The sequence below is a fragment of the Podarcis tiliguerta genome (assembly GCF_965153285.1).
Source record: "Podarcis tiliguerta genome assembly, chromosome: 3".
In the NCBI taxonomy this organism is placed as follows: Eukaryota; Metazoa; Chordata; class Lepidosauria; order Squamata; family Lacertidae; genus Podarcis; species Podarcis tiliguerta.
In genome coordinates, this window is record NC_139536.1 from 17134518 (window position 1) to 17156927 (window position 22410).

Here is a 22410-nt window from a genome sequence, read left to right on the forward strand (position 1 = left end):
CAAGCTGCTGTGGGGGGGGGGGGGAATGAGGTACGTTTGTGCAGTGGGACTGTCCTCCCCGCTTCCCAAACTCAAAGCTTGTACAGCCTCAGTCATATCTAGAAATCACTCCCAACAGCATTATACATTTGCAGATGATTCCTAGGAGCAGGATGATTTTCCAAATAAAAAGGTAAAGGGACCCCTGACCATTAGGTCCAGTCATGGCCGACTCTGGGGTTGCATCGCTCATCTTGCTTTATTGGCCAAGGGAGCCGGCATACAGCTTCTGGGTCATGTGGCCAGCATGACTAAGCCGCTTCTGGCGAACCAGAGCAGCGCACGGAAACGCCGTTTACCTTCCCGCTGGAGCGGTACCTATTTATCTACTTGCACTTGACATGCTTTTGAACTGCTAGGTTGGCAGGAGCAGGGACCGAGGAACGGGAGCTCACCCCGTCGGGGGGATTCAAACTGCCGACCTTCTGATTGGCAAGTCCTAGAGAAGTGTCCAAATAACCTTGTCTGATCAGTATATCTACTAATTCCTGGCCCACTTACGGCACGTTTAACGGGAGACTTTCAGATCCACCCATGAGACAAGGTGAGGTGACCACCTCAGGAGACCAGATCCACTGGGGCAATATTGGCAGCCCCCAGCTCACTGTGCTGCCTCTGCTGTGGCCTCTTGGCAAATAAGAGGTGCTACAGGTCCCGTTCCTAGGGAGGAAATGGCAGGGGCTTCTGGGTTCTGCATCCACCAAGCATGATTGAATGGGCCCCTTTCCCCACCCCCCTCCACCGGCCCGACAGCCTTTGATTCCAGCTTCAACCAGGTGTTAACGTTGATTTGATTTCTCTTCCCTTGTTCCCAATGTAAATCTTCACTCCCTCTGTGTTCACTGACAAGTAGATACCCTCATTTTCCCCATTAGGTGGTGTATTACGTGTTTTCCATCATCGGAATGGAAATTTTCCATGGGAAGGTCCAGTTCTTCGGTGGAAACAGCACTGTGCAACATGCCCTCTACTGTGGAAACCCCGCTCTGAAAGACACCCCCTTTGCTCGGGCCAAATATTGCAAGAATAACTTCAATGACATTGCGTCGTCTTTCGTCGTCCTAATGGAATTAACTGTCGTCAACCAATGGCATGATATCCTTTGCAAAGTAGCATGTTTTTTTTAAAAAAAAATGCTTTGGAAGGGAGTAAAAAGCTGCCAAGGACTTCCTATCCTTTGGCAAAGCTGCACACTATAATAATAATAACAACAACAACAGCAACAAAACAACAACAACAATAATAATTTTATTATTTCTACCCTGCCCATCTGGCTAGGTTTCCCCAGCCACTCTGGGCGGCTTCCAACAAAATACATTAAAACATCAGTCATTAAAAACTTCCCTAAACAGGGCTGCCTTCAGATGTCTTCTAAATGTCAGATAGTTGTTTATTTCTTAGACATCTGATGGGAGGGCATTCCACAGATCTCAGTGTGCCATGAGCAGAATAGGCCAGCCCTACTGTTGGGTAACAGTGACCTGTCCCTAGTTCAAACTGGAACCAATTGCTAGTCCAGGTGGCTCAGGCATGCAGAATAGGGATGGGGGGGGGGGGACCATCCTGTCCTCCTCGGGTAGTGAAACATTTTGGGCTAGCCCTGATTACAGAGAGTCATTTCCAGAACAAATGCATATATGCAAAAGTCGGTGTTAAATCTCCTTGAAAGCAATAGGAGTAAAAATATTCTCCTATAATAGTGTTGTAATTTTTTTAAGGTTTGCAGTCTGTGCTGTGCAAGAGGCTTTCCCTAATGCCCCAGGACTTCTTCTTTCCATTCACACTCAAAATCTGATCCTGTGGATCCCCCCAGACCTCTGGAGTTGATTTTGGGGGCTGTAGCGGAGAGGAAATGCAGGGGAGAGCTTTATTGTACTAGCAGAAGCCCCACCTCCCAAGTGCAACAGCAGCAATTGGATACAACCCTAAATGTTAATTACCATTTGGGAAGGTTCAGTGATCAATGGCAAACTTCTAACAATTATTTCTGCAGCTTCTCTTATGTCACGGACATAATGGTCCTAGCACTTGTACCTGGTCAGGCTACACACATCTTTGGGTAATCAGAAGTTTACTTTCTAGAACACATTTTTTGTTTCTCCGTCCAAAAAATGGGGGTGTCAGCTAGATACATGTATGCATGTGTTTCCAAATTCCTTTTCCCCCTTTTTTTTGCAAGGAGAGGAGCTATTCTGTTTCTATGAAGCTGCTTTTTAAATTGTGAGGCAGGCCTTCTGCAGAAGCCTACGATGTAGCATAGAGGAATGCTTTTGCAGAAAGATTTCTGAAAGGGGGGAGAATAATGAGAGGCACTGGTATAAACAGACATGGTGGGCACTTAAGATCCATGCCATCATTGAATGTTGCTAGCGAATGCAGGTAAGGTAAAGGTAAAGGGACCCCTGACCATTAGGTCCAGTCATGGCCGACTCTGGAGTTGCGGCACTCATCTCGCTTTATTGGCCAAGGGAGCCGGCGTACAGCTTCCGGGTCATGTGGCCAGCACACGGCGAACCAGAGCAGCACACTGAAAAGTTGTTTACCTTCCTGCTGGAGCGGTACCTATTTATCTACTTGCATTTTGACCTGCTTTCGAACTGCAAGTTGGCAGGAGCAGGGACCGAGCAACGGGAGCTCACCCCGTCACAGGGATTCGAACCGCTGACCTTCCGATTGGCAAACCCTAGGCTCAGTGGTTTAGACCACAGCGCCACCTGCGTCCCTTGAGAATGCAGTTAGCCAAGTTCAAATGGCTAAAAGCTTGAGGGATGGGGTGAATTATGGAATTTGCTCCCATGAGAGAGGTAGAGATGGGCACTGACCTGGATGGCTTTAAAAGAATAGGCAAAAGCTGCGTTCTACCTCCACAGCTGGAGGCAGTATGCCTCTGAATGCTCGCTGCTGGGAATCGGAGGTGGGGAAAAGAACTTAGGTCCTGCTTCTAGGCTTCCCATAGTCATCTGACTGGGCCACTCTGAGAACAGGACACTGGGGAAGAATGGCCATTGGTCTGGTCTAGCAGGCTCTTCCTACATTCCTAACTGGAGCCTAAGCATACATATGGCAAACTTCCTTTTATAGTCCTTAACTTTCTACTCCTTGCCAGTGGATTTGCCCTTGTGACTCACGAGGCAGCAAAGCTGTTCTTCATCACCTTTCATATTGTCGTGGTCATTATGATCATTAAGTAAGTCCAGTGGGTTCCTGTGCCTTCTTCCTGGGGATAGAGGTAGGGGCATTGGGTTGTATTCAGCCAGAGTCCTGTTCCAAGTAGGACCAGTGAAGCAAATGAACATCAGTTAGTCCTAGCAAGAGTAGAACCACTGATGCTAATGGACATGACAAGCGTGATATCAGACTTATTCTGCTTATATTTAATGTTCCAAATGTGTGTGCGCTTGCAAGCAGAGTAACACTGATGCTCTGAAAATCCAGTGGAATTAAGGTACAGCATAAACATCTGTCCTCTTCTGTTCTATGTGAAGAAACTGGGTTTGTGTGTTCATAGTGATGGGCTGCTTTGGGGGAAAAGTGGGGTATGAATTTAATAAATAAAATAATTAAAATAGGAAAAAAGTCTATGGTGTGTTGATGGTGCCAACTGCCACATGGACGGATGAGGTAGAGGGGGAGAAAGGATTGTTTTTGAGGTGCATTGTTTCCATGTGTCAACTTTTGATTTCTAGCATCTTTATAGCATTTATTCTGGAAGCTTTCTTTGTGGAGTATTCCCTTGAAAAGAGCGAAGTGGAAACTGCCATTGAGAAGAAAATCCAAGAACTTGGTGTGGGCATTCAGGAGTAAGTTAACCAAGGACAGAATAACATCTCCCTTCCGGTCCCATATACATGGCCCAATGAATGATGGCTGAGGGATGCTTGATTTGTATGGACTTGAGTAGCTGCCACCTGCGAAAACGGATACTTCAGTTACAACTTCTGTGGCCACTTGGCTGAATGTATTTACAATGGATCCACTTTCCCTTCAATGGTGGTCCAGATGTTGGACTACAACTCCCATTGGCCTTGCTGGCAGAGGTTGACGGGAGTAGTAGTCCACCAAAGTCTAGAAGGCACCCTCAGATGTCCACTCATGAACTGCAGTTCTTAATAACTTTTGTATCTAACTGCTGTCATTGTTTGGTCATGTAAACTGATTCTTTAGTTTTAAGAATTGGCACAACCTGTCAACTTATTATATAGAGAGAGAATGAATGAATGAGTAGGGTAGGAGGGCCTAAAAATGCCAATATATTTCACATCTGGCAACCCACGTGCCCCTTTGGTTTTGTGCTTAGTTTGTTTCTACTACATTATGAAGTCTCAATTTATTTTTAAAAATGAAACAAAAGAGGTGCAGGGCACCTGGCTGCTGTAGACCCCAGATCTATTTTAAACATTTACCTGAGAATAAGCCCCACTGAATTCATTAGGACTTTATTGTTTAGCGCTGCTGAGGATTGCAGCCTTGAAGAAGAAAATTGCATTTCCAGTAAAAAGCTATGCACCTAACAGGAAAACCATGATCTGCAGCCCTGTATGGAATGTATTGAGAAGGCAGGTGCTTATAGTTTTTGCGGTGGTTTTTGGTTTTTTTTTTAAGGGATGAACTACTAGAAGGTCAACTGATAGACAACATGGAAACCAGTGAAAATGACCTTGGAGGTGAAGAGGGAGCAGCAACAAAGAAGAAACCGAAAGGACTGATGTTTAAAGTTGCTTCCAAAAGTGAGTGTGCTGTCAAACTTTTTAAAGGGTTGCTGCTGAATGTTTAGCATGGAACTTGAGTGAATGCCGCGGCGAGACTCCTTATGGGGTCCTCACCACAGGATCACATTCACCCGGTGCTATACCAGCTGCACTGGTGGAGTACAGGATCAGGTTTAAGGTGCTGGTTTTAATCTTTAAAACCCTATACAGCCTAGGACCCTTGTACCTACGGGACCGCCTCTCCTGGTATGTCCCATGGAGGACTTTACAGCAACAAAAACATCTTGGAGGTCCCGGGCCACAGGGAGGTTAGGCTGGCCTCAGCCAGAGCCAGGGCTTTTTCGGCCGTGGCTCCAATCTGGTGGAACACTCTGTCACAAGAGACTAGGGCCCTGGGGGACTTGACATCTTTCCGCAGGACAGATGCTGTTCCACCAGGCCTTTGGCCAAGGCACAGTCTGACCCCCTCCTTTGGTAATCCTCACAGAACTCTAGCCCAATGGTTGCCATTAATTTCATTTTGAATTGATTTTAAAATGAATTGATTTTAGAATGCTGTGTTACTTTTATTATTGTTAGCCGCTCTGAGCCTGGCTTTGGCTGGGGAGGGCGGGATATAAATAAAATTTTATTATTATTGTCCAAGACATGAGTGTGTTAATACGCTGATAAAGATGAAGTCCTATTGACCCAAGGGTCAGACTAGGCTGCTGAGAGAAGTCAAAGTGGTATCCGTTTTACATGGTGTCAAGTGCATTTGTACTGTGGTGCTGAAAGAAGCTTTGAGCTCCTCTGTCACTGGAAATTAACATTGTTCAGCTTTTTGTCCCCAGGATACAGGACGGTTGATGCTTTACTTCAACGCATGTTTGAAGCAGAGATACCTCCAGAAGAAGAAGGCCCTTCACTGGAGCAGATCTTAAACCTTTCACCGGATGACACTTACCTGAAGAACCCTACCTTCAACAGTGCTGTATAACTGGAAGTTGTTTTTCAGGTGGCTCCCTAGCTGCCACCTTTAGAGCTACCACATGCAGATAAGAGGTACTGATGCTCTGCTCTCTAATCCCTTCCTCCAATGAACAGAGCATCCCACAGTGCTATTTTTTTAAAGTGTATAAAATCATGAAAATTGCAGTATTTTTTATAAAGGGAAAAAAAGCACATTGAATGTGTCTAAAATACTTGACTCTCTCCAAAGATACTTAGCATGCTATCTAAATACATAGTACTAAAACCTGTATAAAATGTCTAATATTTACCTCTGTAACCTGTTTTGATACAGTAATGCTTTTCCTTGGGTGCATTATCAACCATTGTGGGGTAAACCAATAAAAAGGTTATAAAGAGAAGACTGTTTCTATCTCTCCTCTTTTTCCTATTATCCTGATGAATCTTTAAAGCAAGGAGAAAGGAAACAAATGGATTTTGTCTTGTGGCCTGGTTTAAAAATGCTACATCTTTGCGCAAACTGATACCTAACAGCTAAAGAGTGCTTAAAAGCGGCGATCTCTGGGCCCTGTTTGGCAAAGTTAATTATCGGAAGATATTAGCAGCCAAAATTCAAATGTCAGAGTTGACACCAGTTTGAAGGCTGGTTCATATGGATGAGGCAGCTGCCTCTTAAGTCATGCAGAAGCAGAGCAGGCACAACCACTACCACCCTGCAGCTGGCAACGTGTGACATAAGTCTTAAAGGCATGCTTTCCCCCTGTTTATGGGGAAAAGATTGCGCAGAAGCCATAAATATGAGCCAGCAGTATGATGCGGCTGCTAAAAAAGCAAATGCAATCATAGGTTGTATTAATAGGAGGAGTGTTCACATCACATGAGAGGCAATAGTTCCACTATTCTGTACAGCTCAGGTTGGAGGGCCATAGATTCCCGTCTTGAAGGTTGGACTAAACGACCTTCAGGGTCCTTTTGAATTCCAGGATACGTCGCATGATGCAGAGGAACAGATTGTGCCCTCTGCTCCAACACAGAGTACGTCATGCCAACTGCATTTACTAACTGAGCCATACTCATGCTCCTGCTGCTAATTTATTAAAGAACATTTTGTTGTTGATCTTAATATTTTTAGCAACATGCTCCCGCTTGTTTCTTTTGCTAAAGTTTCTGTATATATTTGGACGAGGCTTCTATATTTTGAAGGATGCCTTCTTGCCTCCAATAGCTTTGACTGTCTGTTAACTAAACCAGCATCCTCATGGCCTTGCTGCTCCCTTCCTGATCTGTGGTATACACCCTAGTTGAACTTCTAATATTGTGCTTTGCAACAACTCCCAACTTCCTTTCTAAAAAATCCCCCTTATTTGGGGGCAGTTTGAAGACAAATGAAACCATGTTAGATTTTCTTAGCCATCGGCCGTTTACATATCTTGAATTTGATAGCACCGTGGTCACTGTTCCCATGTGCTCAAACAACACATTCTGCGAGAATCGCACTGCCAGGGACAGGGAACTTTAAAGCGTTAAGATTGGAATGTGGAAAATATGAGAACAAGAAGAAGGTGGCAGTAATGAAAATATTGGAGATATACAGTGGTGCCTCGCAAGACGAAAAGAATCCGTTCCGCGAGTCTCTTCGTCTTGCAGTTTTTTTCGTCTTGCGAAGCAAGCCCATTAGCGGCTTAGCGGATCAGCTGTTAAGCGGCTTAGCGGCTTGGGAAAAAGGGGAGGAGGAAAAAACCCCCGCAGGAACTCGCAAGACATTTTCATCTTGCGAAGCAAGCCCATAGCAAATTTGTTTTGCGAAGCACCTTCAAAACGGAAAACCCTTTCGTCTTGCGGGGCACCACTGTACTTCAGAGGTCCAGGCTATGGGAAGCCCGAAAAATTAATTTGGATTGCAATTTGGCTGTTTTTTTCTTTTAATTATTTTTAATTGGATTATGATTTGATAGATTTGTTAATTGGATGTTCTTATTGGAAAACTAATAAAAATGATTTATTTTTAAAAATGGTTTAGAGCACAGTGCCACCCACATTCCTTTATTTGGATGTAGGGGACAGGAAGAAGAAGTCTGTTCTTGTAAGATTGGATGTTACCATAGTAAACAGTTCAGAGCCTGAAAAACTCATTCTAGAACATGGCAGTTAAAATCTCTGCTCTAGATATGTAATGTAATTGGCTATATTGATTTACAATTTGATTAGTTCAATTTGCTCAAAAATATTGAAAATAGACCCCCTTCTATAAACATCCTCATCTTAGCTGTTACAGTACTGGATTTTTCTCCCCAAGCCTTTATAATTCATTCTTCTCCATCCACTCATCATAGTACCCTGGGGTCCCATTCTCAATCCTTTCCCTATTCTCTTAGCTACCCAGTTTCCAAGCTGCTAGACATGTTTCCTAGGCATTGTTAAATTTATTAAATTCATAGTTACAATAAGGTGGGGAGCATTAAGGCGTGTTTGTGGGCCTTGGAGTCCCAGGATTCACTTCCGTGAATGTTTGTTTTCCACGAGCAACACGGCAAGCCTTTTACGGAGCACTGCTACTTTACTGGCGCAAGTGCTCAGAAATACGTCTCTCAATCTTGCCCGCAGCACTCCCAACGAAGGAATGTGGTTGCAGTCTTGTACATTCAGCAAGGTGAAGAAGAAATCAGTCCAGAGTTCTGCATTCGGGAACCTGGAAGATTAAGCACAAGGTTAAAGACTTTACAGGCATCATTAAAAATGCCCACTGCGTCCTAATATAACAAGCTCAAACTTTCTCATGACACGAGACCAATGTTGGTCTCCCTCAACCAAGCTAAGTCTTATTAGTCACTGGGTAAGTTTTCACCCATTTAACACGCAGCCAGGATACTACCCAACACAAGTGCAAAAGAGTAAAAGTAAAATGCTTCTTTCAAGCCTAGTTTCGGTCAGGGGAGGGGAAGCACCACTGTGCAAGCAAGTGCGCCAATAGGCAACCTCTGATTTAGGAAGCTGGTGAACATGTGTTTTATGCCAGCAGGCCTTTAAAGTCTAGGAGGCAAGGGTCTTTGACATCACTGGTTGTTGCTTAACTGCAGTCTTCTTTATTTAGTTATTTATAGGCTGCCTTGCTGACTATACCCCCACACAGGGTAAAGTAACAACAACAAAATGTAAGACAACATAATAAACAGAGCAGCAGCCAAAAGCGGATCACTATACAGTGATACCCCGCAAGACGAATGCCTCGGAAGACAAAAAACTCGCTAGACGAAAGGGTTTTTCTTTTTCTGAGGTGCTTCGCAAGACGGATTTTCCTAAGGGCTTGCTTGGCTAGACGAAACAGCCCTGCCTCTCCTGTCTTGGCAACGGTCACTGCACGCCCGCACGCTCGCTTCCCCGCACCTTCCTGCTGACGGCTCCTCCGGCTCCCTCCGACCTTCCGGCTGATGGCCGACCTTCCGGCTGCCTCGCACCGCTGCCCACCGCCCTCGCGCACTCCTCTGAGAGAGCCGTTGCAGCCGGAGTCGCGCTCCTGAGCCCCGCCGCCCTCCAGCAGCCGCGTCGCACGGTGTCCACAAGGCGCGGTGAGTCCAAGGACCGGCTGCGGCAGCTGCCCTGCTTCTCCCCACCCCTCCCCGCCGTGGTGCTTCGCAAGACGAAAAAACTCGCTCTACGAAAAACTCGCGGAACGAATTAATTTCGTCTTGCGAGGCACCACTGTATATGTATGTATGTATGTATCGCCACTTCCTCTTCAGACTTCCAAACATGCTCTCCTCCTGGATATTCAATCCCTGAACTGCTTTTCTGCAATTCTTTGAGTTATGTGGCTTGCAAAACTATTTTTTTATTTTGTCTCTTTAAGCTTTGTGAAATGTGTTTTTTTTGCTGTACTCTGGCGTGTTTCTCAGTGACCCCAATCCGCCTCCTATCTTTTCAGCACTCACCCCTTGAGTTATTAGAGCAAAACTTTTTAAACTGGTACTGTAGCAAGGGAGGAGGGGGAAACGACGCCAAAAAGAGAGAGAGAGAAATGGTACCAAAATAAGATGACAACACAGCTTTTATGAGAGAAGCTAACTCTGTTCAGGAGTCAAGTGAAACAATGCATTTTCTGCCGCAACTGTTTCAGGAGACCAACTCTACAGCAGTGTACCGTTAGCTAACCTTACTAAATAGTGCTCAATATATAAATGGTATTCAAATCACTGGTGTGCCTTGAAGTCTTATTGAGGGTTCCTCAATTAAAGCATCAATATAATGATCAGAAGATTTGCTCATCAGAAGGTCGGCAGTTCAAATCCCTGCGACAGGGTGAGCTCCCGTTGCTCAGTCCCTGCTCCTGCCAACCTAGCAGTTCAAAAGCACATCAAAAGTGCAAGTAGATAAATAGGTACCACTCCGGTGGGAAGGTAAACAGCGTTTCCGTGCACTGCTCTGATTCGCCAGAAGCGGCTTAGTCATGCTGGCCACATGACCCGGAAGCTGTACGCCGGTTCCCTTGGCCAATAAAGCGAGATGAGCGCCGCAACCCCAGAGTCGGCCACGACTGGACCTAATGGTCAGGGGTCCCTTTACCTTTACCTATAATGGCAAACAAGCAGCTTGTCCCCCGCTGTTCCAGTGATATCAAAGACTCTTGCCTCCTAAACGGATGCTAATGAGTCTTAGGTGTTTATGAGGCAGTGCGCTTAGTTACTGTGGGTCAATGATGATGATGTCCAAAAAAAGCCAATGCCCAGCATGAACAAAGTACAATTCCTAGAACATTCCCCCCCCCCCCCCCAGACTGCACAGGAATATGTAGCGTTACCCCAAAGGCAGACATTTTGGGAAAAGACTTGTTCTTGACCAACCTCCTAAAGACAGCATCAGGTTTCCAGACTCCATCCTCCTGTTTCACTTTCATGTATGTGCCAAACAGCATGCAGTAGACTGTTGCAGCAATACCAAAGTAATCAGTCTAAAAAAGAAGGACATGTTTGTAGAAAGCTTCACAGCTACACAGGAAGGAAAAATTAATATATTCCTCAAAGTTTCAGGTGATCCTCAACTAGCCCGTGCTTCTGAACTGCTGTATGTAGTTTTCAGGATCTAATCTTACAGTTTGGCGTGGCGTTTTGTTTTTTTCAGATCTCACCCTTCTGTCACTGAGCTCTGGGGTGGCACAGAAATTTTCTCCCCCACCTCAATTTTATTTTCACAACAGTTCTGTGAGGTAGGGTTAGGCTGAGAGTTGGTGACTGGCCAAGGTCAACCAGTGAGATTCATACCTGGACAGGAATTTGAACTCGGGTCTCTAGTCCTAATCCAGCATTCTAACCAGCACACCACCTAGTGTGAACTCTGAACGTTCAAAGTTAATGATATTTTTTAGTACTTCTGCATACCACCAGCCTTCCAAAAGCAGTGAGCCGCAAGTCCTGATTGAAATGAAGACCCAATGGCTACCAATAGATTTTTAATTTGCGCGGCGTCTGTCACCAATGTTGCTGCTTTATACCTAGTCAAAAATTTTGGCCACTGAGCTTAGTGCTGGCCACATGACCTGGAAAGCTGTCTGCGGACAAATGCCGGCTCCCTCGGCCTATAGAGTGGGATGAGCCGCAACCCCAGAGTCATCCGTGACTGGACCAAATGGTCAGGGGTCCCTTTACCCTTATACACTGTCGGCAGCAGCTCTCTCAGGCTTTCAGACAGGAGCTATTCCTTGCCTGGTGATGCCAGACATAGAACCTGGAAGCAGATGTTCTACCCCTGAGATATGTCCCAGACTGCATATACAAAGACAAAAACCATGCATTTGCTTCATACCTGGTAATTCCATGGCTTGTTTGTCATCATCTCAATACACTGAAATCCAGATGTTTTGCATTTTCCTGTGAATATAGTTCCTGCAGGGAACAGGGTCATGTCTATGCTTCGGCCAAAGTCAATTATGGTCAAGCCATGAGACACGCTATCCACATCGCAGGTGTCGTCGTCCAAAAACCTTTTGCGATTCAAAGAAATCGAACCATTATTTCCAATACGGCAAGGCAGGTTATTTTGATTGGGTTTTTTTAAAAAAAGGTAAAACAACTCACAAGCGAAATACTTGCCTTGCACTGAAAATAAAGTTGTCGGGTTTAATGTCGCCATGAATTATCCCACAGCCGTGAAGCTCTTCGACCATGCGCAAAATGTGTATGGTGAAGTAGATAACAAGCCCTTGGGGCATCACTTTCTCCACCAGCTTTTTGTATATGTTTATGGTGTTCTGAAGTTGAGAGAGTTGGGGGTGGGGAAGAGAAGATGCTTATGAATGAGCCTAGCCAGGAGTGGACAAATTAAGACAGAAGGCTGAAATCCTAAATACAGTGGTACCCCGCAAGACGAATGCCTCGGAAGACGAAAAACTCGCTAGACGAAAGGGTTTTTCGTTTTCTGAGGTGCTTCGCAAGACGTTTTTTCCTAAGGGCTTGCTTCGCTAGACGAAACGGCCCTGCCTCTCCTGTCATGGCGACGGTCACTGCACGCACGCACGCTCGCTTCCCCGCTCCTCCGGCTCCCTCCCACCTTCCGGCTGACGACTCCTCTGGCTCCCTCCGACCTTCCGGCTGCCTCGCGCCGCTGCCCACCGCCCTCGCGCGCTCCTCTCAGAGAGCCGTTGCTGCCAGCAGCCAGCGTTGCAACCAGAGTCACGCTCCTGAGCCCCACCGCCCTCCAGCAGCCGCGTCGCACGGTGGCCACAAGGCGCGGGTGAGTCCGAGGTACCGGCTGCGGCAGCTGTCCTGCTTCTCCCCGGCCCTCCCCGCCGTTGTTAGTGTTTAACTGCAGTGGTGCTTCGCAAGACGAAAAAACTCGCACAACGAAAAAACTCGTGGAACGAATTAATTTCGTCTTGCGAGTCACCACTGTATGCTGAACCAAGGAGCATGTTTCATTGAACGTTTGCATAAACATGCATACAGCTAGGCTACAAGAGTACAATGGAAGCGGTACATGAACATGCTAGACCAGAGATAGGAAACCAAATACGGCCCTCTGCACCTCTCTATCTGGCCCTTGGGACTCTTCCCTGGGACACATCCTTGACTGACCCTGCTTTGTGCCCTTCCTTAAGTGTTTTTGCCTGGCCAGACTATGCCCTTGATCTCTGATAAGGTTTCTTGCTTGCCTGGATGGAGGACAGAGTGGGGTACACAAGTGTGTGGAGAAGCTAGCCTACTGTACAACGGCGAGTTTCACATTTACTGCTCCGCCCACTTTTGCCTTTGACCCTGCCCACTACTGGCATGTGATCTCCAGAAACTTGCCCAGAACGGTAGAGTAGTACCTCGGGTTACATACACTTCAGGTTACAGACGCTTCAGGTTACAGACTCCGCTAACCCAGAAATAGTACCTCGGGTTAAGAACTTTGCTTCAGGATGAGAACAGAAATCGCACGACAGCGGTGCGGCAGCAGCGGGAGGCCCCATTAGCTAAAGTGGTGCTTCAGGTTAAGAACAGACCTCCGGAACGAATCAAGTTCTTAACCCGAGGTACCACTGTATATGTGACCCATAGGCTGGAAAAAGTCCCCTATCCCTGATTTGGACCAAGACCACCCGCAGTAAAGCTAACATTCATTGATACCCTGACCGCACTCACCAGCAAAGTCCCGTAACTGTAAAGCTCGCCCACTAAAATGCTTCCATTGTGGAAAAAGTGAGCAGAATAGAACTGGATGAAAAGATGGCGCAAGCTTGGTTCAAGCCTTTCTGTTAGCTGAGCTACTATGTAGAATTCCCAGGGGCTTGCTGGCTTCTGCACCTGCAAATAAATGCACAAACACTTTTCAGGTAATTATTATTACCGTATTGGCCTAAATATAAGCCTCACTCTTTTTTTTCCAAATTCCAACCGTGAAAAGTTAAAGTGCAGCTTAAATTTGCAACCTTACAAAAATTGGCTTTTATGATATCACTGCTGAAACAGACATACAGTAAAATGGGTGTGAGTGCGGAATTCTAAGGGAGTGGCTTATATTCAGGTATTGTCTCTCTCCCCCCCCCTTTCCCCCCCTTGAATTTTAAAGGCGGGGCTTATATTTGGGTGCGGCTTATAATCAGGCCAATACGGTATTATTTATTGAATTTGTTAGTCGCTTTCTCTTGCCCAGGGCAAGTTCATTTTCTGCAGCGAATGGAGGAGACCCAAGAAAGGCTTGCTGCTCCCACTCATCTATAGATCTCCTCCTCCACCAAAGGACAAACCATGTTGAGTTCATTTTCAGCAGAGATTCATGGGAGAGTGGGAGGAGCAACATGCAGGAAAAACCCACCACCACTGCAGGAAAAAGTGACTTCATGAATCCATGTTAGGCACTTGCCTGAATGGTGGGGATTGGAGAAGGGCAGGGTGGACACAATTATTACTAAAATAAAAATGATTGCAAATCCTACTACAGATAGGACCTTCTGCCAAAAGGTGCAATGGCCACAGAAGTGTCTCTTGTACCACGGATCAACCCATCTGTCTGAAACATACAGAGCAAGTGGCAACCCAACATTCTCTTATCCCAGTATAGTTCCTGGTCTTAACCTTTAAACTCTTCATAAGCTTAAGTACATGAAGACAGAAGAGTCTGCTTAGGAAGCGTCCACATCTGACCTTTAAACAACAGCACTACGAGATGGCATTGTGTTTTCAGATAAGCCACTGAAGCCCGAAGCCCACTTACTTTCAGTATGACCTTCCGATTATTTTTTGTGTTTTCCATATCAAGGACAGACGCTTGATAGACGCGTGCAAAAGCTCCTTCTCCCAGTAAGCAGTCAACATGAAAGGATGTGGTTGCTAAGCAAGTGGCAAGGAGAAAGAAGAGGAGGAAACGTGGAAAAGGAATTAGGATACAGCAGAAACGACCCATTTCAAACACAAGTGCTAACTTTCTGGCCTGACAGTGGTACCCCCTCCAGGAATTCTATGGGACCAAGGTCCCAGAGACTGGTATGAAGGTGCATGAAACAGGTCAAGCAGGTCTGCGTGTGGACAGGGAACCATATGGAAACCTAGGTATGTACATTGTCTTGAGTCTCATTCTACTCATTCCTCTGACTTCAGAGACTGATGCAGGAACTGCCAACACATTTTCAAGCATCATCATCATCATCATCATCATAATAATAATAATAATAATAATTTATTTGTACCCCGCCCATCTGGCTGGGTTTCCCCAGCCACTCTGGGCGGCTTCCATAGAAACCAAAAATACACTAAAATATCACACATTAAAAACTTCCCTGAACAGAGCTGCCTTAAGATGTCTACTGAATGTCAGGTAGTTATTTATCACTTTGACATCTGATGGAAGGGCGTTCCACAGGGCGGGTGCCACTACCGAGAAGGCCCTCTGCCTGGTTCCCTGTAGCTTTGCTTCTCGCAAGGAGGGAACCGCCAGAAGGCCCTCGGCGCTGGACCTCAGCGTCCGGGCAGAACGATGGGGGTGGAGATGCTCCTTCAGGTATACTGGGCCGAGGCCGTTTAGGGCTTTAAAGGTCAGCACCAGCACTTTGAATTGTGCTCGGAAGCGTATAGCATGCATTGTAGCTGCTATAAGAGCTAGCTACGGGTTTTTTTGTTTTTTTTTAAGAATTAAGCAACGCCATGAAAGCTTAATTTCTCAGGATGATGAATTCTGTACATCTGAAGACCCCTGATTTAGTATTGTGCAAGGCAGACAGTGATGCACAATAGGGCTGGCTCTGCAAAAACATTTGCTTTGGAGTAAAAAAAGCCCAAGACTTCATTATCCTTGCAAAAGGCAAGTCCCAGCTTCTCACTTTCTGTCTGGCATCCTCCAGTAAATGCAAACTGACTACTGCTTTCAGACCTCTGTCCACATCACACAGTTTAAACTGACTTATGGGGGGGGGGGGAACCAAGTATAGTATGTATGCAGGTCTTACCCAATTTGAGTTCAGCTTTCGGTTTGAGAACTGGAAGACCTGATTCCCATTCAAAAGTATTTGAGTAGGCACTGATTGGCTTGGGCAGCCCAAGCAGAAGCTGGTGAATTAAGCTGTTGCTCCAAGGGTCTTCAACTACTTCAGGAGAAAAAAGATTCTGGTTAAGTCATTTAAATCAGGGGAAAAACAAGATTTTTCCATTGACGGGCATCATCAACATTTATTTGAAAAGACAAGCCTGAATGACAGAGACCAAAAGAAAAGGCATGGAGATTCAGCCAAAGGACTGGGATGAAACACTGAGCACTTGGGATACACATTTATTCCCTATAATTTGAAACATCGCCATTTATTTGAACATTTTCTACCCCCGCCTTTTCTTTCTTATAAAATGGGCACAATGCAACTAAGGAATCTAGTGAGCTGCAAGCTGGTGTAGTATATTGCTGAATCTTGCATTCTCTGGTGCAACTGGGAGAAACAAACCATAAAGCCACTCCCGACATAAGGGGGGGGGGTTGCGGGCTCACGCCCCACCTACATCCTCATGGGGCTGGCTGCAGCCCCACGGGACTTGGGGAATCCCGGGAGTCATTAGTATTCATTATTCATCAAGCCAGCCAATCGGCTAGCGGCGGGGGCGGGCTTAACAGGGTTCATTTAAGGTCGGGGCAGCCTGTGCTCGCCCCTTTTCTCTCTTACCCCTTCCCGGTTCTATGCCGGTTAGTCTGATAGGGCCAATGCCTAAAGCCAATACCGCTCTTACCTGTAATCAATAAAGTTGTGGCCATTTTTCGCCCATTAACCTAAATTCTGGTGTCCAGTGTCTTTATTTATTCCATCCGTGGGAGGGGGCGGGAATCGCCACGCAATTAAGCTCGGCTTTGCATCTGAAACCAGGGTTGTGGTTTGTCGCTCCCTAGGAAGTCAGGACTCGTAAACTAACACAATCCCACCCAGGTTTGGAAGTAACTGGTATAAACCAAGCTTAACTGGCATTTTCTGGTTAGATGCAGAATGGCCAGCAGCAATATAAAATAAAGTGCTTATAGTCAGGCAAGTTTGCCTAGGTAGACCATTTTTACAGCCCTGTATTCTTAGACATCTTCCTCCTGGTACAGCAACTTTACCCTGAGTCAGTTGACAGGCAGACAGTGGAATGGTGTGGAATGGCGTAGAGGCAAGTTGCGCAGCACAAGCAAAATCTCCTGTGCTGCCTGGAGTAGGAGCCAGGGTCTTGTTGCAGAAATTAGCCCACACGGTGCAGTCATCCTTCAGGCCCTCCGTTGGCGGATTTACCTCCTAAAGACAGCAACACACAAGCTACATCCACCTTTCCATTCAAAGCAGAAAGCAGAATTTCACATCCCCAAAATTAGGGACATATAAAGGGAAACACCCCCCCCCCCCCACAGCACAGTTGTGTTTTTAGACTATGTTGGAAGCTGCCCAGAGTGGCTGGGGCAAATAAAATAAATTTTAAATAAAATAAATGAAAGCCCTGGTGGGCAATATAACAGGACACCCAGCTATGTTCACTTTGTGAGGGCATGCAATTGTTGCAAGAGTTGATTGTTCCTCTCCCGATTGCCAAACTGTGGTTTGGTGTTACATCTGAATGTATTTGTTTATGTGCACATGGCCTCACAAACTCCTTATGTGCATATCATCACACATTTGCTATGTGCACCTAGCCCATAGCCGTCAATGTTTTCCTTTTATAAGGGAAATTCCCTTATTCCAAATAGGATTCCTCGCAAGAAAAGGGAAAAGTTGACAGCTATGACCTAATCTGCAGCAGGGGAGATGATGCTTGTAAAACTTCTGCTACTGTGCATCAAATATTAAAAACTTCCCAGATGTCTTCTAAAAGTCAGATAGTTCTTTATCTCCTTGACATAAGATGGAAAGGTATTCCACAGGGTGGCTCCATATAACTTCACTTCTTACAGTGAGGGAACCGCTAGAAGGCCCTCAGAGTTGGACGCCAGCATCTGAGCCAAGGCTGTTTAGGACTACAATTCTCATCAGCCCAAGCTACCATGGCCAACCGTCAGGGATGATGGGAGTTATAGTCCAACAGGGCTATTGGCTCACCATCGTTGGGTTGATCCTCTCCTGAGACACGTGAGTGCCACATCCAAACACTTTCTTTAAAATGTTTGATTTTCCTCATATACAAATTTAAGCAGCAATACATAAATCAACTAAAACTCCACAATCAATCAACAATGGTTTCTTTAGTCATCTGACAAGGCAAGCTCTTTCTCAATTAAGGTTTTTATTTAGTTTTTTTCCCCTTTGTTTAACAGAAACAACAAAAGACAAGAAAAATAAAAAGGTTGACACAGAGAGGGAGTGGGGGAGACAGGTTGAGAGGGGTCAGCCCAGGTTGTGGCAGCCCTCTTTGTACCCTACACAGATCTGAAGCTTAGTTTACAAACACCCAGTAGTAAGGAAGAGGCATGCCCCAGGGGCGAGGCAGCACAATTCCAACAAGGCTCTATGTAGGGTGGGAGGACTACTGGAAGTATTCTCTCAAAACACTTGAAGAATCCTGCATTCTCGAACTCCTTGATCTATGTCTCTGTTATAAATGCCATTCACTTACTGCTGATTTGGCAGCACAGCTGACTGTGGGACGTTCTCCAAAGACTTTGGATCCTGTCAACTTGGGCGGATGCACAGGAACACTGAAAGGAAAAGTTCAGTTCTGGAGCAAATCTTTCGGGCAGAGCAATTCACACAGAGAATGAACGACGGTCCAAAATGGCCGCTGTTCTCGATAAGCCAGGTTTGTAAGTCACACAACTTCATTTTGTTGCCTTTTTAGTAAATATGAACCTGACATCTTCACTGCAGGCGCGGAACATGCTAATGGTGACGAGGATATATGCTTATATGTGCAGCTCAGAGACTTGGGCATGCTCACACTTCCTCACATGTTCTTTTAAGCCCCATCTGAAATGCCAGAGTAATGTACCTAGTCATTTGGCCTCAACCCTTTAGTCATGCCAACCAGATGGGATTTCAAAGAGATTTACAGTGGTACCCCGCAAGACGAATGCCTCGGAAGACGAAAAACTTGCTAGACGAAAGGGTTTTTCATTTTCTGAGGTGCTTCGCAAGACGGATTTTCCTAAGGGCTTGCTTCGCTAGACGAAACGGCCCTGCCTCTCGTGTCATGGAGACAGTCACTGCACACACGCTCGCTCGCTTCCCCGCTCCTCCGGCTCCCTCCCACCTTCCTGCTGACGGCTCCTCCGGCTCCTTCCCACCTTCCAGCTGACGGTTAGTGCCTTGCGCCGCTGCCCACCCCCCCGCGCGCTCCCCTCAGAGAGCCGTTGCCGCCAGCAGCCAGCGTTGCAGCCAGAGTCACGCTCCTGAGCCCCGCTGCCCTCCAGCAGCCGTGTCGCATGGTGGCCACAACGCGCGGGTGAGTCTGAGGTACCGGCTGCGGCAGCTGTCCTGCTTCTCCCCCCCTCCCCGCCGTTGTTAGTGTTTAAATGCAGTGGTGTTTCCCAAGACGAAAAAACTCGCACAACGAAAAAACTCGCGGAACGAATTAATTTCGTCTTGCGAGGCACCACTGTACTATGGGAAGTATCAACAAGATGCGAAAGAGAAGAGTTAATTCCCTGTGGCTCCATTTATTTTACATACCCTGCTCTTTCTTCAGGAAACTCAGAACCATTCTAGAGAACTGCCAGGCAGCCTTCTATCTAGGTAATGATCAGTCTGATCCTTACGTAGCTTTAGCAGTGTGGCAGCATCACAGACTTTTGGACCACTCTGAGGTGCACGGCAGCGTACGTAACATTGAAAGAAACAGTGGTGAGACTTTTTGCCTGAACTGAGAGAAGCCCAAAGATGGCTGCAAGAGGCTATCTGAGATAACATAGTGCCACTGGCTCCTATACACAGGTGTTGCAAACAGTTCAACTCACTCTGCATTCTCGTCTTCAAAGATCGTAAAGGCAGGTGGTGCCGCAGGAGCACTGGGCTTGATGCTGGAAGCCTTGCCCAGTCCTAAAAAGGTCAGAAAAGGGGGGAGGGGGAGATAGATAGATTAATTTATTACGGTTGGAGACCAGCTTATAAAACACACTTGGGGGTACAGTCCCAGAAGGAAAACAAACAATTAAAACAATGTACAACAATAAATTTAAAATTTATAAATGTGATAAGCGTATAGACACTTAAAACTTTAAGATAAACTACCGCAGAGAGCTGACCCAGAGTTCCCCATGGAACCGAGTTTGGGGATTTTCTTAACGGACTCGTTTGAGTCAGGAGATGGTCTGTGCCTACAGGTCTGTACACAGAATCTGCCAACCATCGGGGTCGTCTTATGATCTTTGCCTAACAGGAAAAGGTCGAATTTTTGCTTTTCCGGCAGGTCAGTGAGCCTCAACAGAAGGGGATCAATGGTCTCACTACGTGCCTCTTCATAAAAGGGACATCTAAAGAACAAGTGCTCTGGGCTTCCTATCTCCCCCAATGAACAGGCGCAAAGTCTCTGAGCATATGGGACATTTTTAAAGGCTGCTTCCAGGACCGGCGAGGGCAGAGCCAAGCTTCTGGCGGGAGGGGGAGATAAACAGATTTTGGCTTTTCTTAGTTGGAAGGGAGAGAAAATGACGGCAAGACAACCCTCTGCACATTGATCTCTCAACCACTGTGGATAACATTATGAACTGAACAGCCTATTACAGTTTTACCGTGCCCTTCCTCCATGGAGCTCAAGCAGGACACTCCCAGAGTAGCTTACAAAAAAAAATTAAGACCGGCCCTGCCAACAGGTATCAACTCTGAAGTAAAGAAACTGAGGGGGGAAATCCCATTCTTTTCAGCGAGCATCTTTTCGTTCGAAAGGAACAGGTGAGAAAAGGTTGGTTTTGAGAAACAGCTTCCCAAAGAATTGCTTTGCACGTTAACCCATTTTTAAATAGCATTTCCTTATCTACTTTCATTGTAAAGCCAGTATGAAGCATGTTTATTCCCAGAGGTTTGAGTTACCTTCAGGAATTAAACTGAAGGTAGGTTTTGCCCTTCAGCCATGAAGAAATACTACCCAATTTGATTTCTATGGTTGTTTTTTACCTACCACATCAACTAAACTCACACTCCAGCTTGACTAATATAAAGACTCTCATGTATCTCCTTATATCTAATCTCTGCCTCACCAGGGACTCATGTATATTGAAAACAAATGAGAAGCGGGGAGGAGAGGGAGAGGGAGAGACGTTATTGGGTCTTTGTCCCAGCAGTCTCTGTATCCTGACGTTGCTTTTTATACAAGGAAGGGGCCTTAGCTCAGTGGTAGAGCATCTGCTTTGCACGCATAAAGTCCCAGGTTTAATAATAATAATAATAATTATTATTATTATTATTATTATTATTAATAATTATTTATACCCCACCCATCTGGCTGGTCTTCCCCAGCCACTCTGGGCAGCTTTCAACAAAATATTAAAATACAGTAATGCATCAAACATTAAAAGCTTCCCTAAACAGGGCTGCCTTCAGATGTCTTCTAAAAGTCTGGTAGTTATTGTTCTCTTTGACATCTGGTGGGAGGGTGTTCCACAGGGCGGGCGCCACTACCGAGAAGGCCCTCTGCCTGGTTCCCTGTAGCTTTGCTTCTCGCAGTGAGGGAACCACCAGAAGGCCCTCGGCGCTGGACCTCAGTGTCCAGGTAGAACGGTGGGGGTGGAGACGCTCCTTCAGATATACTGGACCGAGGCCATTTAGGGCTTTAAAGTTCAGCACCAACACTTTGAATTGTGCTCAGAAGCATACTGGGAGTCAATCCATCTATTGGTAAGGCTGCAAAAGTCCCCTGCCTGAAAACCTGGAAGGCTGCTACCTGTCAGTGTAGACAATACCAAGCCAGTTGGATCTATGGTCCGATTTGGAAAAAGGCAGCTCCATAGGTACAAAGACTAATCCAATTAAGTGTGCCTAACACCTGCTGGATTCAATTTCAAAACTCTACAGAATTTGGGACGTCCAACATCATACCCGGACTTCTCTCTCCAAGCATCCCCTCTTTAAAACAAAAAAACCCTGAGAACTCAAAAATGTATTCACTATTTTGGTTGCTCAGAAAAAAATTCCTTATTGTGCCCTGTCCATCACCCACCCACAAAGGAACAACAGTAGATTACCATGCCTGGCCAACAAGGCACTCGTTTAGCTTTATAACACTCAGGATTAGATATATACCAATAAAAAAATTATGCAACATGTGCCGGTTCAACTCCCCAACATCTATAGAAATATATACCGTTATTTCTACAGTAGGCTTCAAACTCATCTTCATCTTCTGAAAGTATAGTCGTATCTTTGAAGGAAGATGCTTGGAAGACATCCATGATAAATCCTAGCAAAGGAAGAAGAAAAATTAAAAACAGATGCCAGGTTTTAAAAAAGCCAACCCGGGATACATTTAGTCAAGAATATAGCTCGTCATGAGCAACAAGAGGATTGCTACCTGCATTCTGCAGCGAAGAAACTATCTTAGCTCAGTGGTCAAGACCACCCCTTTGCATTCACACAGTCCCAGCTTCTGCCCTACTAAAGAAGCTTGCACATGTTAACTAGGCTCAAGACCCCAGGCAAACTGACCCAAAGATGTGCCTCCAGAGAAGATATAAACTTTGCTGGATGTTAGCTTTTGTCCTTTTCTCAGAACAAATGCAGAAATATATATTCAAAACTGAGCTGCCGTTGGTTGATTTCTGCTAACCTTCTGGAGAATCTTTTAATATTATGTATTAATTGACATTTCAC

At 45.8% G+C, this 22410-nt stretch overlaps 2 protein-coding genes across 2 annotated transcripts in view; one reads left to right on the forward strand and one right to left on the reverse strand.

Annotated features, from left to right (window-relative positions):
• Nucleotides 1-6100, forward strand: part of LOC310674125 (two pore channel protein 2-like) — a 29568-nt gene extending 23468 nt beyond the window's left edge. Inside the window, 6 exon segments of the mRNA XM_083433029.1 lie at nucleotides 915-1142; nucleotides 1144-1148; nucleotides 3146-3226; nucleotides 3726-3839; nucleotides 4642-4766; nucleotides 5582-6100. Coding sequence (XP_083289155.1) covers nucleotides 915-1142; nucleotides 1144-1148; nucleotides 3146-3226; nucleotides 3726-3839; nucleotides 4642-4766; nucleotides 5582-5727 — 699 coding nt within the window. The 3' untranslated portion in view covers nucleotides 5728-6100.
• Nucleotides 6101-8102: 2002 nt separating this feature from the next.
• BUB1 (BUB1 mitotic checkpoint serine/threonine kinase) overlaps nucleotides 8103-22410 on the reverse strand; it is a 34648-nt gene continuing 20340 nt past the window's right edge. Inside the window, exons 13-23 of the mRNA XM_083432327.1 lie at nucleotides 21905-22000; nucleotides 19563-19644; nucleotides 18227-18308; nucleotides 16746-16917; nucleotides 15616-15753; nucleotides 14388-14503; nucleotides 13316-13477; nucleotides 11783-11940; nucleotides 11496-11673; nucleotides 10538-10644; nucleotides 8103-8388 (exon numbers count right to left, since the gene is read on the reverse strand). Coding sequence (XP_083288453.1) covers nucleotides 8193-8388; nucleotides 10538-10644; nucleotides 11496-11673; nucleotides 11783-11940; nucleotides 13316-13477; nucleotides 14388-14503; nucleotides 15616-15753; nucleotides 16746-16917; nucleotides 18227-18308; nucleotides 19563-19644; nucleotides 21905-22000 — 1487 coding nt within the window. The 3' untranslated portion in view covers nucleotides 8103-8192. The remainder of the gene's footprint in view (nucleotides 8389-10537; nucleotides 10645-11495; nucleotides 11674-11782; nucleotides 11941-13315; nucleotides 13478-14387; nucleotides 14504-15615; nucleotides 15754-16745; nucleotides 16918-18226; nucleotides 18309-19562; nucleotides 19645-21904; nucleotides 22001-22410) is intronic.